We start from the raw sequence: 16,256 nt of genomic DNA on the forward strand, positions 1-16,256 counted from the left end.
TAACGCGGAAATCCGAGTTATAACGCATAAGTTTTGGCCCGTCGAAGTTTTACAGCAAAACCGGCACGACACAGCGCGATGTAAATAGTGAATTTACGATAGAAGACTTTTTAGCCTTAGCAATCTAAACAAAACTCATATTATAGGTCAAACCGAGAGCGTACATAAAAAGAACTCCCAAATCTGACTTCGAATGAGGAAGTTATGATTTTTCTAAGATTTGGCATAGTAGTGCACGACCCGAAACTCGAATTTTAGATCGAGCGGTTTTTGTACAATGCGACCTAAATGAGAATTGAATATCTCATTAATAGGAACTCAACGACAAAAATACAGACGAAAACGGAGTCCGTATGTAAAAGTTATGAATTTTACGCGGACATTTAACAAGGTAATCACATCCTACTGTTAAATTTAAGATCGGTAGAGAATTAGCCAACGGAGTCAAAATGAAAGTTGTAAATCTTTCTTTTACCTACACGTGGATATAAAGAACATCAAAAACGGATCTCGTATGCGAAAGATATGGACGAAGCTTAGTCTCTACTTTTCGAGCGCGATAAATTGGATTCAGTTTTGTAAATCTAAGATAGAATGAGAATTAGCCGACGGGCTCTAAATGAAAGTTTTAGTACTCGTAAATACCAACTCGTGGATATATAGAACGTAGAAAACGGAGCTCGTACGCGGAAGATACGGACGAAACTTAGGGGCTACTCTACGATAAAACCCCTATAAATAAGAGATGAACTCTTCATATTTTCTTCACACCATAAGCCTTTCTTTTTCTCTGTAACTACTCTCTAGCCTCCCTAAACCCCTCCAAAGTCTAGGGAACCTCCCTAGCACGAGAGGGAAGCCCCGGAGTGCCCGAAGGCTCCGAGAAGAAAAGCTTTCGGCTTGGAAACGTTGCTCCAACAAAGCCCAATTTTTAATAAAAACCCGCTGTTTTGTCCGAGGGAAATTGTTTTGAGATAACGAAGTGCTGTACGAGTAACGAGTCACCACCTTATCAAGTGAGTGCATAGTTACTTTCATCTTACACATAGATATTAAGTATTTAATATAAATTACGTGCTATGTGTGCATATTATTTGTGTTCTTGATATCTATGAGGGATGAACGATTTATACATGTTTTAAATGATTTAAAATGTATATGTATTTTATATCTACGAAAATGTTGGGTAAAACATGGGTAGATGAAATAGTTGATGTGTGATAAAATGATGATAGGCCTCACTGTTTAAGATGATCTAGCCATCTAGCGGAGTATAGATGACGACCACAGACTATTCTAGACAGTCCAGTGGAACACTAGCAGGCTCGTAACTTGTAGGTGTTTTTGAACTACGTATTCACTAGGTATTTTTGAACTAAGTGTTCACGATATGTTTTGAACTAAGTGTTCACCAGATGTTTTGAACTGCGTGTTCACCAGATGTACCCTATTGTATAAACCCTGGCGACTATGAGACTTAGTGCCTGTTGAGTAAACCCTGACAACGATGGATTTCGTGTCAATTCCTTAGGATAATCCTTAGGAATGAATGAATGAGGAATAGCTAATTCTTAGGGTAGATCCTTAATAGTAAAGAAGATAATGGGGATGGGTAATTGGGTTGATTGTTTGATGTTTAACATAATAATTATATTATTGTGGGTTGAAAACCCTATGTACTCACCAGGTTTCCCAACCTGACCCACTCAAGATTATTTGTATCACATGTGTCGATATGAAGCTACTTTACACTGAGGGATTTAAAAGAGATGTAGATCACTAGTGTAAATGAATGTAAGATCTGTTTATGCTTATGTTTCTGTATTGACGATGACATCCCAAATGTTTTAAAATGGATAAAAATACATTTCTTCCGAAATGATTTGATAACGAATTTATCATGTTTTATGGGAAAAAATTCCGCAACATTTTTATTAAAAGAGATACTCTGATTTTTATAAAGCATAAACAAAATCGGTCTTTTCTGGCCGTGAAAATGGGGATGTCACAAAAGCAAAGGTATGATTCTATTCTATTATGTCTTATAAGATACATGGATAGTTGAGTTACATCTAGGTGTTTTGAGTCTTTGATAGGAATTGTTTGTTGTTTCCGCTGTCCAATGGTTAATCTTGGATAGGCGCGAAACCTATCAGTGGTATTAGAGCGTAGTTGAACTCAAGTCTATTGCACTTAGACTTTGTCTTGACAAGTAGGTTAGGGTTTGTATGTATAGGGTTTCTATTTTAAGTCGTTTTAAATGTCTAGAATGTTCGCATGGTTAAAATTGAATTTGTTTATGCTTAGAAAATGACTTTTTGGTCGTTCTGCCTCTTCGCCACGTCGTGGCTGGTCCTTCACCATGTTGTAGGCTCGGTCGATGCTGAAATTGGATCGCGACTTCTTTTGACACCATATCATGGCCTCTCCTTATCCACGTCATGGTATGCTGCTAAGAATTAAAATAACAATTTAATAAACCGTGTGTTTTCTGTATGCCACAATGTGGCAGTTGCTTCCCCACGTCATGGAAACCGAAGTTCCTGATTTTTCTAAATGCGTTCCTTATTTTTCGTTGCTCATTCCATTCGATTTTAAATATATAAAAACTAGCCTTTATACTAAAACATAAAGTCAAACTGATTTAATTCTAAGAGTAATTAAAAGACACAAGATTGGGACACTCTTAAATAACTTAATTGTTGACTTTTAGTCAATAAATTTAAAACACATATAAACTGAAATGTGTATGTATATATTGTAAAATCGTATTTATATGTATCACAACAACTACAAACATTGTGTCCTCTCATGTTTCTTTAAAATGTGCATTGTCAGTCTTACATCGACTAGGCCCATCCAATTTATTTCTATAAGGAAGGTTTAAGGTAGCTCTCTTTGCTTCTTAATGAGGTCGGATTTTAAGTGACATTCATTGCTCGCCTCTCTCACCTCCTTCTTGTGTTTGAAGTGGAGTTACAGAAATGGTTTTCTAGGACAATTGTACAAAAGTTAAAAGTATTAACTTAATAAGTAATAAAACAAAATCCCATTTTATAATAATGTGAGTCTTACGCTTCCCAAGGACATTACGCTTTGTGGTATATTTTTTTGATGTAAGCATGTGTGGTTTACCGACTCGTCAAAAGAACAATATAGTGAAAGAAAGGTATATGTTGATCGCGATTCTTAATTGTTACTTGAGTCGAATCTCATTATGTAGGATTTTAAGGAACGATATAGATTCTATTTTGATAATGAAGACATGATTCAAATTGTAGAAATATTATAAGCACAGAAAGGTAAATAAGATTATTGTTTCTTTAGAGAGCATTTTGAGGACAGCTCGCTACAACACACATGGAACTATTCTCTCAAAAAGACCACTCTCTACTAACAGACATTCATTTAGATAGGCATAAAGGAATTTAGAAAGGAATACTTATGCCAACAGTCTAGGACTACGAACATAAGCTAAATAATGAGGCCTAACAGATTGGCTAATGAAAGAAAAATTTATTACATAAAAGGACCAAACATACGAAAACATGTTGACATACAAAACTTGACGTAACACATTTATTCCGAAACCTAACAATCTCCCCCTTTGTGTCAAGATGCGATATTGTCTTCATTTATTCTCATCAAACACATTTAGGATTGTCCTAACCAAGATCATTCGAGCCATTATCCAATAACGCAACATGTAGAAATGCATTTCACATCATTTGCATTGTTTTCCATGCCAATTTGAGCTCATGAAAGAACATGCGAAAGTGTAGCAGTTGGGTGCATATGCTTATCTCTAAAAAACATCATGCAGTTTCACATATCTCCTTTTTTAAGGTTTTGTAAACAACTCCCCAAGGTTCTTTCTGAATTGGATTCCTATTTATCACTTTTCCAACCTCAACATCCACCTCAAAAACTTCTTGAATATACCTTCTCATGATTCGTCTCAAGATCTGAAAGACAGGCTCGTACTTCACGTGATCATGAGAAAAAATTCCAACACTACTAGAAAATAGCCCTTTAATGACGCGTAAACCATGACACGCACAAATTTACGATATGCAAAAGCGTGTCTCCTAAAAATAATGTCAGCTCTCCCTAAATTTAAAGGATTTGGGTCACACATTTTTGTGTGCCCTAAATTTAGTGTCTCACAAAAAATAAAAATAAAAACACGGAGGGTGCTTATTTTAAACGTGCGTCATCTATAAATGTCGATTTATAATTTACAAACGCGTGGCTCCTCTTTAGCAACCAGCTAGCAGCGGGAAAAGGAAATCCAAAAAAATTAGAAAACCCGCCGTCTTTGTTTCCCTTCATTTGACCTAGGAGTATTCTTTTCCCCTCAACACAAAATCGAGACTATGGCTTTTTTTCACAAATCTATCTCCAGTTCTACATTGCTCTCTCTCAAAGGTTCCAGATGGTGGCTTAAGGGAAGGAAAAGGGCGGCGACCGTGGCTCCAAAGAAGGAAGACGCCACGATGATGGCTTCAGGGAAGGAAGATGGCAGCGCTTGGCGGGTCAGCCCTTAGATATGCACTTCCTTCTCAATGGGGCGAAACATAATTCTAACTCTGTAGACGACTCCCAGGATGTGATTAAAAATGTCTCTCCAAAAGCCCTAATTTCTGACTTGCCACCTTCTCCACCCATCAGCTGTGTCTTCACGTATACATAATTTCACACTTATCAGTCGAGTACATAGCTCTAAGTCTTTATCGGCCGATTTTTTATTTCTGAATCCTCCCATTTCGTCTCTCACTAATCAGTCACGTGGTGCAGGGTGGTAGTAGCCATCTGGTCCAATGGTTTATCTGCGAGTGATATAGTCTAATTTATGGTTTACTGGACCCCAGATCTGGAGTTATACGATCTAAAGAGAGAAGACAGAAGGGTTTTGCTGATATATAAGGATCCACATGGTCATAGTTGCAGCTCTCTAAGGGAAACTTAATCTGAAATCAAGGTGTACACTTCTACTCTTCAATTTCATCATCAATTTCTATTCTATTTCTACACTTCTACTCTTCAATTTTACGTTTTTTTAGTTGTAACTGATTCTTGCTTCATAATTTTTGAATTACTCTCAAGGTTTGTCTAATTTGACTTTTTTACATCTTGTATATAGAGATTTGTGAAAGTTTATCTATCCAGTAATGGGAAAGAAAAGAAACAGGTGAGGTTGGAGACAATGGTAAACAAAGCACCAAATAAGGAAAGAAATAGAAGATAAGTATCTCCTGTGACATCAAAGAAGATAAGTATCTCAGGATTGTTCTGAATTATTATGACCATTTTGCCCTCATAGGAATTTTGATATTAACTTACATGGGCACATTTCTTTTAGTGTAGATTTTGTCGAAGAGAAATGACATCAAATAAGATAAGTATCTCCTGTTGTTTGTATATATACACTTTTTCTTCTTGTTTAAAAACTTAAAAACTATATAATTGTGAAAATTGAAGGTTCACACACTGTTAAAAGGATTGGAAAAGACAGTTGCAAGTGCAGATATTCCAATGTTAGTGTGTGGTGACTTCAATTCAGTTCCAGGAAGGTACGTTGTGTATTTTTATGCCATAACTTATATAAAAGTAAAAGCTTTATTATGTTACATAATCTTTATTGAATTATTTATTATAAACTGAATTTCAGTGCCCCTCATGCACTTCTTGCATTTGGAAAAGTTGATCCAATGCATCAAGATTTAGCAGTTGACCCTCTTGGAATCTTGCGACCTGCCACTAAACTCACTCACACTCTTCCCTTGGTAAACCATTTTTTTTCAAAAATATAATATAAATGTCATGAGCTTTTATAAATTTTGAATGTCATGGCATGGTTTTCTTGAGTATATTGTCTAAGTCAGCTGACTCATCATCTATTAAAAGAAAAAAGTCAAAAGATTTTTGAAAAATTAATTATGGGATTTTGTTATTTATAATGATTTGTTGACTTGAAAGTTGCTTCTAGTTATAATCATAGCCTCTTTTATTATATTTTTCTGTAAGTTTATTCAAGAACTAAAAATGATATAGTTAATGTCTATTAATGTCACTTTTTGGCAGGTTGATATCTAATTTGGTGGTTGTCCTTGTCTGTACAACTTGTGGTGACATTGTATTTGATTGTGTTGGGCAGCCGATTCGGTTATTATTAACGTTTTCTCAATTACTCTTTCGCAATTCTCACATCACGGTGTTGAATCTTGCAGCCAATCCCAAATCAAAAAATCCACTGGAGATCTTTAGAAGGTCTGCCCAATAGGTAATCATTCATTCATGATGGTTCTATGCTACATTATAAAAAGCAGAAGGCAGAGTGTCCTCATTGTTCTTGATAATTACGTCTGTTTGATCTAATGACCTGTGAAGTTCTACACATATAAGTTCCTTTCTATGACTTAATTAATTTAATTGAACAAATAAAATGAAGCATAGGCATATGAGGAGCACCTCTTTTGGTTGTTAATGAAAAATCCATTACTTCATATTTTTATTTATATTTACCAAACGATCCATACCATTTTTGTTAGAACTTTGAATATAGGTGAGATTATTCAATTGCATTCCCAGGATGTCATACGTTTGTAGACTCTTCTTAAATAATCCATATAAAAGGAAATTGCAACAATTTGTTTTCCTGTTTCCTGATTTCTAACCAATATGACTAACTTTATATTTTAAGATCCATAAAATAATGCCACTCACACAGTGACACATTTATTTGTATAATCTTTTTTTTTTTATAAATATGTCTAGATACTCATCTTGACCATTAGGTCCATTACTATACATAACATCATATATAAAACAAGTTTGCAGCCTTTGACATTATATAGTTTTAATACACCAGAACAAAAGCATTAATTACCATAATGACCACAACGAGAACTTTATTTCATAAAAATATCAAATTTTAGCAATTTAAATGACCATCTATTTAAAATAACATGATGTTGCTCTCTTGAAACAGGTCTGACCAATGACAACTATATGATATTTACTCAACATTTTACAGGTGAGATTAAGATGTGGATCAAAAGTTGAAGTTGCTAATATAGATGAACCTAGCCGTTGCGAGTAAGACCCCCCCCCCCCCCCCCCAAAAAAAAAAAGATAAATTATTTATTTTTATTGTGAATTGTGAATAAAAATTTTAATTGCAGATACTCTGCATTATTAACTACTCCAGCCCTTTGTCAAGAAGGAAGACTCAAGGTATACATGTTTTCACCATTTTGCTGTTAAAAAGACGAAAATACACTTCTTATTGTAAAAGAATAAGCTGAGAAAGATTGTATGGAATGTTTCAGGAACTACAAGATAAATTAGAAGCAGTGAAAATGGAACAACCACAAGGTCATGATGAGCTTTAAATATTTTTTTATACTATTTAGTATGGAAAAAGCAAAAAAAATGACCGATTTGTCCTTTTATTACAGTGAGGTTGAATGCTGCAGTTACAAAGGAGTGTGCTGTAGAGATGCCGGATGAATTTAACACAACATGGCTTCATAGAGGGGATCCCATACTTAATGTTAGTGATTTATCATTTGAAGCAAGTAGGAACTTAGGTTTGTTGCTTGATGAACTAAGGTATCAAGCTGTGAAGTCACTCAGCAATATGGTGGTTATTGTGCTAATCAAGAGGCAATTTTTGTCTTCATCAAGAATTTTTCTTCTGGTAAGTTGATTTGCTTTGTTAGTGGAATTTGATTGAGATTTTGTGCATATAATATTTTTTTCCATGTCTTTCTCTTTGATACTTTTTAAAATTCACCAACCAATTAAAGTTTAGAACAAATTTTGTTGTATTTATTATAATTAGGCTGAAAAATTAATTGAAAATTTGAATTAAATTCTAAGTCTTTGATAAAGGAGATACAAAGCTAGATACTAAGAGTAGAGGTCTGTGTTTGGTTCCTATTTCATGTACTGCTCAAGTTACATCGAATATGCTATCTGTTAACATCTTGTTCTTTATTATCAAGAGAAATTTGAGGAAGGCTGCAGCTCAGGAAGTGGTTGACAAAGTGAGGCAGCACAATGGTCTGTTGGTTGATCAGGTGTATTACCCCAATGTTTTGTATCTGGTTTCTGCTTACTGTAAGTTTGTTATATGCTGGATTTATTTTTTCATTTACTTTTGTGAAGTTGTTGCTATATTGAAAAGTCGTCCTTTTAGTGATGTGAAAGGATAAGATCCGTTACAGATCTGATCTCAATAAAGGAAATTCTGTACCTTTCTATGGTTCTTAATATCACCTGCTGTTACTTGTTAAATTATAGTTGCTTGCTAGTTATTTGTGAATTTTTGGCCTCACTAAGTTGGCAAACTGTAGTCGTTTTCTACTTGATTATTGTGAATTTTTGGCTGAAGTACTTATGATCTTTCAAGAAATAGACTGTACAGCTAAAGATTCCATCTGTACCTCATACACAATGGTTATTTATAACTCTTATTATTTCATTTCTATCTTATTCTTCTAATAAGCCATCAATTCTAATGCAGTCGACTGTTTTTTAGGATCTTTATGATTTGTATTTAGTTTAATCTTCTATCCAGACCAAATTATCCTTGAAAGGACTTATTAATGATCATCATTTTTGGTAATACATGATATGGCATCCTGTGAAATTGTTCATAATTGGGCTGTTAATGTTCCTATTTGTTTTCATTTATGTAGGTAACAATCTTGTTGAATTAGAGGTGAAGAACACATGGCTTTCTGTGGACCATATGAATCAGATGTAAATGGTAACAAGTTTAACACTCTAGTCCATACGATCAGATGTTAATGGTAACAATTTTAACACATGTGTCTTTGTTATACATACAAATTAGGAAGGTAGATCCGACTTTGGACATGGAGGCTGATGAAGGAGACAATTATACACATATTCCAGTAAGAAACAGAGTTGGATGATTATTTGTTAGTTTTATAGGAATGTATAACCCATGTTAGCAATGTATTATTTTTGTTTAACATTTGAATGATTCTTTGTATGACATATTATAATTTGTGCAATTTATTTTATTTTTTGAGTATGAAATTTTATTTTATATTATGTAATGGATTGTATTTTTTCTATATGGTATTTTATTTCTATTATGAGACATTAAATGCAAATTTAATTTAAAAATTAAGAAATATAAATATTTTTTTTAAACATTTAAATTTACGATACGCAAAAATGTGTGACATCTTCGTTTATGACATGGCCTTTCTTGAAAGGGGTTTTAATGATACGCATTGCGTGTCATAAATGCGCGTCGTAAATGCGCATCATCTATAGACGACGCGCAAAAGCGTGTCGTCTCTCGTTATGACATGGCCTTTCTTGACACGCATTTGCATGTCGTCTGAGCGTTTTACGACACGCATTGCGTGTCGTAAAAGGCTGTTTTTCTAGTAGTGCAAGGAGAATAATCTAATCATATAGATTCATCATAGGCAAATCTACGAGTGTAAAATCAAAAGGCCCATGCTTCACTCCTCTATATCCTTTGAAATGAACATTTATGAAACCTTCAGCATCAAAAGGCTTTCCCACTTTCAAACTAACTAACATATTTAAACTCCAAGTCTCATATTGAGGCTTAGATTGCTTCACATAAAAATTGAAAAGTTTCTTGTTCATTTCTTGATTACTCATTGGCTCATCAACTGCTTTATCAAGACTTCGGAATATAAAAGCCTTAGGTGTCACTGGGAAGTCCATTTTATATTCTTGAATATTTTCAACTGAAAATGAAGTAACTGGTTCTAACCATAAGTATTCAACTTTCTTAATAGATTCTTTCCCCATTCTAGAAGCAGTCCATTTTGGAAACAAAGCCTTCTTCGTTGTATCAATCTCATCAGCAGTCTTTTTCTAAGCTTCTTTCCAATCAAGCTCGTCTAATATTTCCTTCAATTCATCTAGCTCCTTATCTCTTGCAACTTGTGCTTTTTTTTCTTCTTCAGTTAAATTTAGATTTAAATCTTCTTAAGAAATAACTGTCACTTTTCCTTTTCCTGATCCATAAGATACATTAATCTTCTGATCAATAAACGATTTCTCCTTTAAGTCTTTCAACTTCTCTTCCAAAGATTGTTTTTCAAGATGAACTTTTGTCGCATTAACCTTTCCCACGTTCTTGGTATGATAAGGATTTATGATAACAAATTTCAGAATGGGAATTTTGTTATTAATAGGATTCTCAACATTTTCTAATCCTCCACCAGTGTTTAAGTGCTCAGGCTCCTTCTCAGCTCCATCTCCTCCTTGTTGCGAAGTAGCCCCGCTACTCGTCACATTGGCATGCTGATTGATTTTATTAAGGATCAAATTAGTTTTTGCATCCATAATGTTGTTGATTTGTGGAATTGAATAACTGAGTTTTGCATCCATAAGTTGCAAAATATAATCAACATATTGTGCATCTTTGTTTTCATTGATCTTCACCGTTCACCGATTTATTGCAAAATTACGAATCTTCACCAAAATAAGCTCTTAATTCATTGAGCATTCAAACTCGTAGCTACATCCTGTTTTTCTTTAAGAATTTTCTTCTTTTGTGTCACTTTAGAAAGAGCATCCATCACTTTGTTTTCACCATGTAAATGAATGTTCAAGGTAAGAACAGAATTCAACACCGAAGTGTGATGATCAACATTATCCTTTTGAATACCAAAATGAATACCAGACAGAGATTCTTTTTCCAAGGTAAGAAAATCACAAAATCCTTTGAGTTCATTTTCAACGAAAGTAAACCTAGCCTCTGAATTTTCTTGAAAATCGTTAAGATTATTTTCACATTCTGAAAAACATCTTTCACTTTAACAAAAACATAATCAATCTCCTTGTATGTTTATTTGACCAGGTTTTTCAGATCTTCAAATGTCTTTGCATTCGGTGAGGTAAGAATTTTCATAAGAGCTTTATGAGATGAAACCACATTTTCAAAATTGGTGGTTGAAAGAGTCTCAATGTGAATAGTTAAACTATAAAGCTTCTTATTAAGAACATGATATTCCTTTCAAGTGATCGGAACTAATGAATCAACATCATTTGTACCCTCTTCTTCAAAAAAATCAACATGTGGTGGCATAAATCTTCAAATGATCTAATAATACCAAAATTCAGATTATTGAAAAGCATAAATTTAGTTTCTAAACTTGAAGAAGAATTTGTATGCCCAGATGGTGATGGAGCAGTTGCTTGAATACATGAAGTTGGTTGATCATGAGCAACATTTTTTGATGGGGTAGAAGTAGAAATAGGATCGGAATTTGGAATGGGAGAATCGAAATGGATTGAACATGAATGTTAGGATTAGAAATTGGAACTATTGTTGCTCGTAGGGTTTTCGAAAGATTTAGAATTGGATTCTTGAGAACATTCTAAAAAATTTCATGTTCAGTCAGAGTTGGAGGTTGAATTGGTGGAACAACTTGAGAAGAAGGTGGAGTTCAGACAAGAGGCGGAGCTATAATAGAATTAGGCTCCGAAACAACCTTATGAAGTTGCGAATTATCTGATGTATCTTCTTCATTGTGAAAGCTAGCACCTTGAACATCATTTTGAGTTATTTCCTCTAAATCCTCATGCACAAGAGGTTGCTAAGATTTCATAAATTTCGTTTTATGTTATTTCTTGAAGTTTTTAGGAGATCCATGAACAACAATAGTTTCTTTTCATTTTCTTTTAACACTTATTCTTTTTGGAATATCCCCAGCATAGGAAATAGTTTTCAAATCATCTGGAATCAATCTTTCACTAGAAACTGGAATCTTCTTATACTTCCGAATGATAGCATTGTCTGAAGAAACCCGAGAAAGCATTACCTCTAGAATTGATCCAATAAATGTAAAGATCTTGGGATTAGTAGTAACAAAGATATTTGTATGCATTTTGGGAATATCAGCGATAACTACATAAATCATGACAGGAACTCGGTAGTGATTTAAGGCATGCGTAACCACTATTGACCAATAGTGAGCACTAGAAATTTCATAATTCTTTTGTTAAGAATTATGAATTTGAACAAACTGAACCCACAATACTTTCCCCAAATCAACATTGTCACTAGTGAACAAGCTATAGAGCAAAGTATGAAACATCCTACTGGTAATATCAGAACCAGTTACTCTCTTAGAAAAAGAATTTGAATAAGATGGAGAAAAGAGCATTCCAGATTGGAGGTAAAGAAGACTTTCTAAACTTTGAAAGAACATAAATATCAGAATTGTACCCCATCAGGATTCACTGCACCATCAACTGGAGAAAGCCCTAGAAGCTTGCAGAAATTAGCTTTTGAAATAGAAGTTTTGTGCCTGGAATTTCAATGTTCATAATCTCAAGAGATTTATTGTAAATTGTTGTCGAATAGGCCATAGATAGAGAAGAAACAGTAACATCTTCATATAATGTCAAAGCCTTCTTTAATTGTGAAAATTTGAGACGTACAATAAGAGGTTGAATCAATTTTGAGTACTTTGAAGCTTGAAGATCAGAAACCATGTTTTCATGCAACTTGATGCTCAAGATGATTGATTTTGTTGATTGATCCATAAAAAACATGTTCAGAGGAAGCCATTTGAAGAATAGAAGAATCACCACTGAAAATCTTCAAATATCAAAGAACTTCTTCAAATGCTTTTGAAAATTATGGAAGCGTAAATGTTTAATGATAGATGATGATGAGATTAAATAGGGCTTTAGAATCTCAAACGGTTTTAATTTTGAATCTGAATCGTTAATCATAAGTGGTGAGAGATAACACTATCAAAATTAAGGTAAGTCACTTCAGATGTCATAAAAAATTCCCACACCAATCATCCCAGAAAAATAAGGTCCAATAACCGCTTGACAACTCACCGGAATTGTAACAAAACCACTTTTGAAAAATCGCACCAATTTTGAATTTGAATGAACTTTTCACAAAAGAAAACATTCCATTTCGTTTTGCAGCTGTTTCGTAATCACTGATCCACCCTCCAATTTGCAAGAACTAAAATCGTATCCATTCGAATTAAGAACATGATTGAATTCATAATAGAACTTTCAGAATAGTAACCAAAGTTAAGAATAGTTTCATCTAGTCAAAAGAAGAATGACTAGAATCACTAACTACACTTAGTGAAATCGTGGTTTTGGTTGGTTTGACCTGAGACCTTAAGGATTCCAAGTGAAGTGTGTAAAAGTGATAGAGAAAATAGATTTTTTAAATATGAAAGGTTCTTGCTGCATCACGTTATCCTACGGTAATAGTAGGCGATCATCGCATAGAGTTTAATAACACCATATGTTCTGAATTGGTTTTATCTAAAACCTAGGGGTGCTATGTGAAATGTGATATTGATATGTCCAAAAGAAATAGATGGGGTGATGATGGTACATTGAAACATAGTTCATTTCATCTATCAATTTAGAAGTTAAAATCTAGAATTCGTAGACGAATTCACCGTTAAATCCTTTATGGTATTATTTTGTTGGTCTCACTGTCCATCATGGTGATAATTATGAAAAGATCATAAACAAAATTTTTTGGCACACCTAAATCGTAGTAGTTTTAATACTAGAGATGTCTTGGGATATTCATCATAGTGTGTTATTAATGTAAGAAATATGAGATAAGAAGATGGAAACGAGTTTCTCACACTCTCATGGTGATAATAAGAATGATCATAAAAACAAATTTTGAGAAACCATAACTCTGAGTTGGTACAGTCTTGGAAGATCAAGGGTTAATTAAAAATTATTGTTAAGAAATCCGTCAAATCCTTGAGGTTTAGAAAAAGAACCCTATGTTTGAGTTTGTGTGTATTTAAGACGTCATCGATTTTCAAGATTGGCTAAAAGAAACTTTACACCTTTGTGAAATGAATGACCCACCAGACATCTCCAAATTCTGAAATGAGTTGGGAAAGGTCGCTCGGTGATTATTGGTAATATAGCCTATTCTAGAAAGAAATTCTTTGAATAAGAATTTTATTAAGGCTTCAAAACCTAAGAATAAGTGAGGCTTCAGACAACATGCTGCAACATACTTCTATAGACACTTAGCTAGTTAAAGTTCATAAAAGAAATTGCCTGATCCCATAGAATTCCAATGTGGCACGCAATAACAGCAAGTGTTAAAAAAATTAAGCTAAAAAGACAATATTTTCTAAATTTTGAAAAATTCTATGAAAGTGAATTTTTTTTTTAAATTTTTTTAAAAATGATTTTTTTTCGATTTTTGAACATTTTTATAAAAGAGAAAATCTTTTTTTTTGAAAATGTTTATAAAAGAGAAAATCTTTTTGGATTTTTGAAAATTTTTATAAAAGAGCAATCAACGATGAGCTTCGAAGCTCGGAACACATCGCGGATGAATAGTAATGAGAAGAAATTAAGAATTGAAACAAACAAGTACGTTGTGCACCCACCTACAAATCTCACACCCTCTCACAAACAAGGGGTAGCCATTTGACAAAACATTATATCTTTTGATTGTCTGGGAATCTCGAAACAGTTCGCATGTGAACAGTGAATGTCTCACGCCTATTTGTGACTTGAGATGACCTCCGAAGTTTAGAACCGTTCGGTGATGAACAACACCCTTTCACAATTCATTAGTTTCCAAGAAGATTTCAGAACTGATTCAGCTTAAATCATACCAAGTCTATGCAATATGTGATTAAACGTTGTTTCAGGAAATGCTTTAGTAAATATATCTACCAATTGGTATGTTGAATAAACAAAATGGACTTCAACATGTCATCTTCAACATAATCTTTAATAAAATGACACCATAACGCAATATGCTTTGTTTTAGAATGTTCTAATGGATTTTTACATATCCTTATTGCATTTTATGAAACATAATACAACAATATTTTCTTCATATTTATTCGATAGTCTCAAAGTTGGATTTGAATCCAAATAATTTGCGAGGTGCATGAAGCAGCTGCAATATATTCAACTTCTGCAATCTATAGAGAGACACACACATGTTTCTTTGATTGCTAAATTACGAGTTTCTTGTCCAAGAATTGACATCCACCTATAGTACTTTTGCGATCAAGTCCACATCCACCTAAATTTTCATCAGAATATGCCTACAAAAAGAATCTTGAATTAGTTGGATACCACAAACCAAGAGATATGGTTCACTTAAAATAACAAAATATGTTTTCCAAAGAGATCATCTGAGGCTCTTGTGGATTTGCTTGATAATGAGTACAATAGAAAACTGCGAACATGATATCATGCATGCTTGATGTAAGATACAATATAGACCTAATCATCTGTTTGTATAAAGTCAGTATGCAACATGTTTTTCAAGAGAAGGATACAAATTTGTTCCGATCGAAATTGGAACTTTCATCTTAGAATCACTAGCCATTCCAAATTTTGCAAGTAAGGATATCGTAAAAGCTTGCTGGTTGATGAATGTCCCTTCTTCATAATGCCTAATATTTAATCGATGGAAAAAATAATTGGACCCTTTGAGCTCATCTGAAATTTAGTTTCCATTAGTTTTCACAAATCAATAGTCATTTGAGGACTAGTTTATCCGAAAATAATATCATCAACATAAATTTGGACAATCTCTCTTACGAAAGAAGATGGGGTCAACAGAACCTTGTTTAAACTTAGATTGTTTATGAAACCAAGTTAAAGTTTCATACCATGCATGAGGAGCTTGGTTAAACCATAAAATGCCTTATCAAGAATATAACAATGATCTGGATATTTTTCATTTACAAACCTGGTGGTTGTTCAACATAAATTGTTTCTTAAAGTTCGACATTTAGAAAAGCACATTTGCCATCCATTTGAAATACTTCAAAATTTTTGTGTGCTTCATCAGCTAGAAAGATGCGAATTGACTCCAATCTTGAAACATGATAAAATTTCTCTTCATAATCAATGCCTTCTTCTTGACAATAACCTTTGACTACGACATGGTTTGTTTATGACAACATTTCCTTACTTGTCCAGTTTTTCCAAAATACCCATTTCAGACCTACAACAACTGCTGTTGGTGGTGTCAGAATCAATCTCCAAACTTTGATGCATTTAAATTCATTCAATTCATCTTGCATTTCCTTAACCCAATCTGCATGATCAAGAGTAATTTTCACCATTTTAGGTTCTGTATTAGAAATGAAAGAATTAAACATGCCCAAAACTAAGTTTTTCGTTGAAAGAGCTTGTTTTTCTTTAAGTTGAGCTCGAGTAGGAACTCCAGAAAATGTTTCTCC

At 33.7% G+C, this 16,256-nt stretch overlaps 1 protein-coding gene across 3 annotated transcripts; it reads left to right on the forward strand.

Annotated features, from left to right (window-relative positions):
• Nucleotides 1-5,469: 5,469 nt before the first annotated feature.
• Nucleotides 5,470-9,047, forward strand: LOC145169034 (uncharacterized). 3 transcript variants are annotated; one of them, XM_079087627.1, is made up of 10 exons: nucleotides 5,470-5,573; nucleotides 5,672-5,786; nucleotides 6,085-6,283; nucleotides 6,992-7,098; nucleotides 7,185-7,236; nucleotides 7,332-7,377; nucleotides 7,461-7,702; nucleotides 8,010-8,124; nucleotides 8,706-8,776; nucleotides 8,864-9,047. In XM_079087627.1, the coding sequence occupies exons 6-9, from the start codon at nucleotides 7,362-7,364 to the stop codon at nucleotides 8,771-8,773; spliced, it is 441 nt and encodes a 146-aa protein (XP_078943753.1). In that variant the 5' UTR covers nucleotides 5,470-5,573; nucleotides 5,672-5,786; nucleotides 6,085-6,283; nucleotides 6,992-7,098; nucleotides 7,185-7,236; nucleotides 7,332-7,361; the 3' UTR covers nucleotides 8,774-8,776; nucleotides 8,864-9,047. The 3 variants fall into 3 exon arrangements, with proteins under 3 accessions (XP_078943753.1, XP_078943755.1, XP_078943754.1); XM_079087629.1 differs by having other exon boundaries at nucleotides 8,868-9,047; XM_079087628.1 differs by having other exon boundaries at nucleotides 7,037-7,098.
• Nucleotides 9,048-16,256: the final 7,209 nt, after the last annotated feature.

This window comes from Lactuca virosa, chromosome 4 (genome assembly GCF_052849685.1).
Source record: "Lactuca virosa cultivar CGN04683 chromosome 4, Lactuca_virosa_CGN04683_v6, whole genome shotgun sequence".
NCBI lineage: Eukaryota > Viridiplantae > Streptophyta > Magnoliopsida > Asterales > Asteraceae > Lactuca > Lactuca virosa.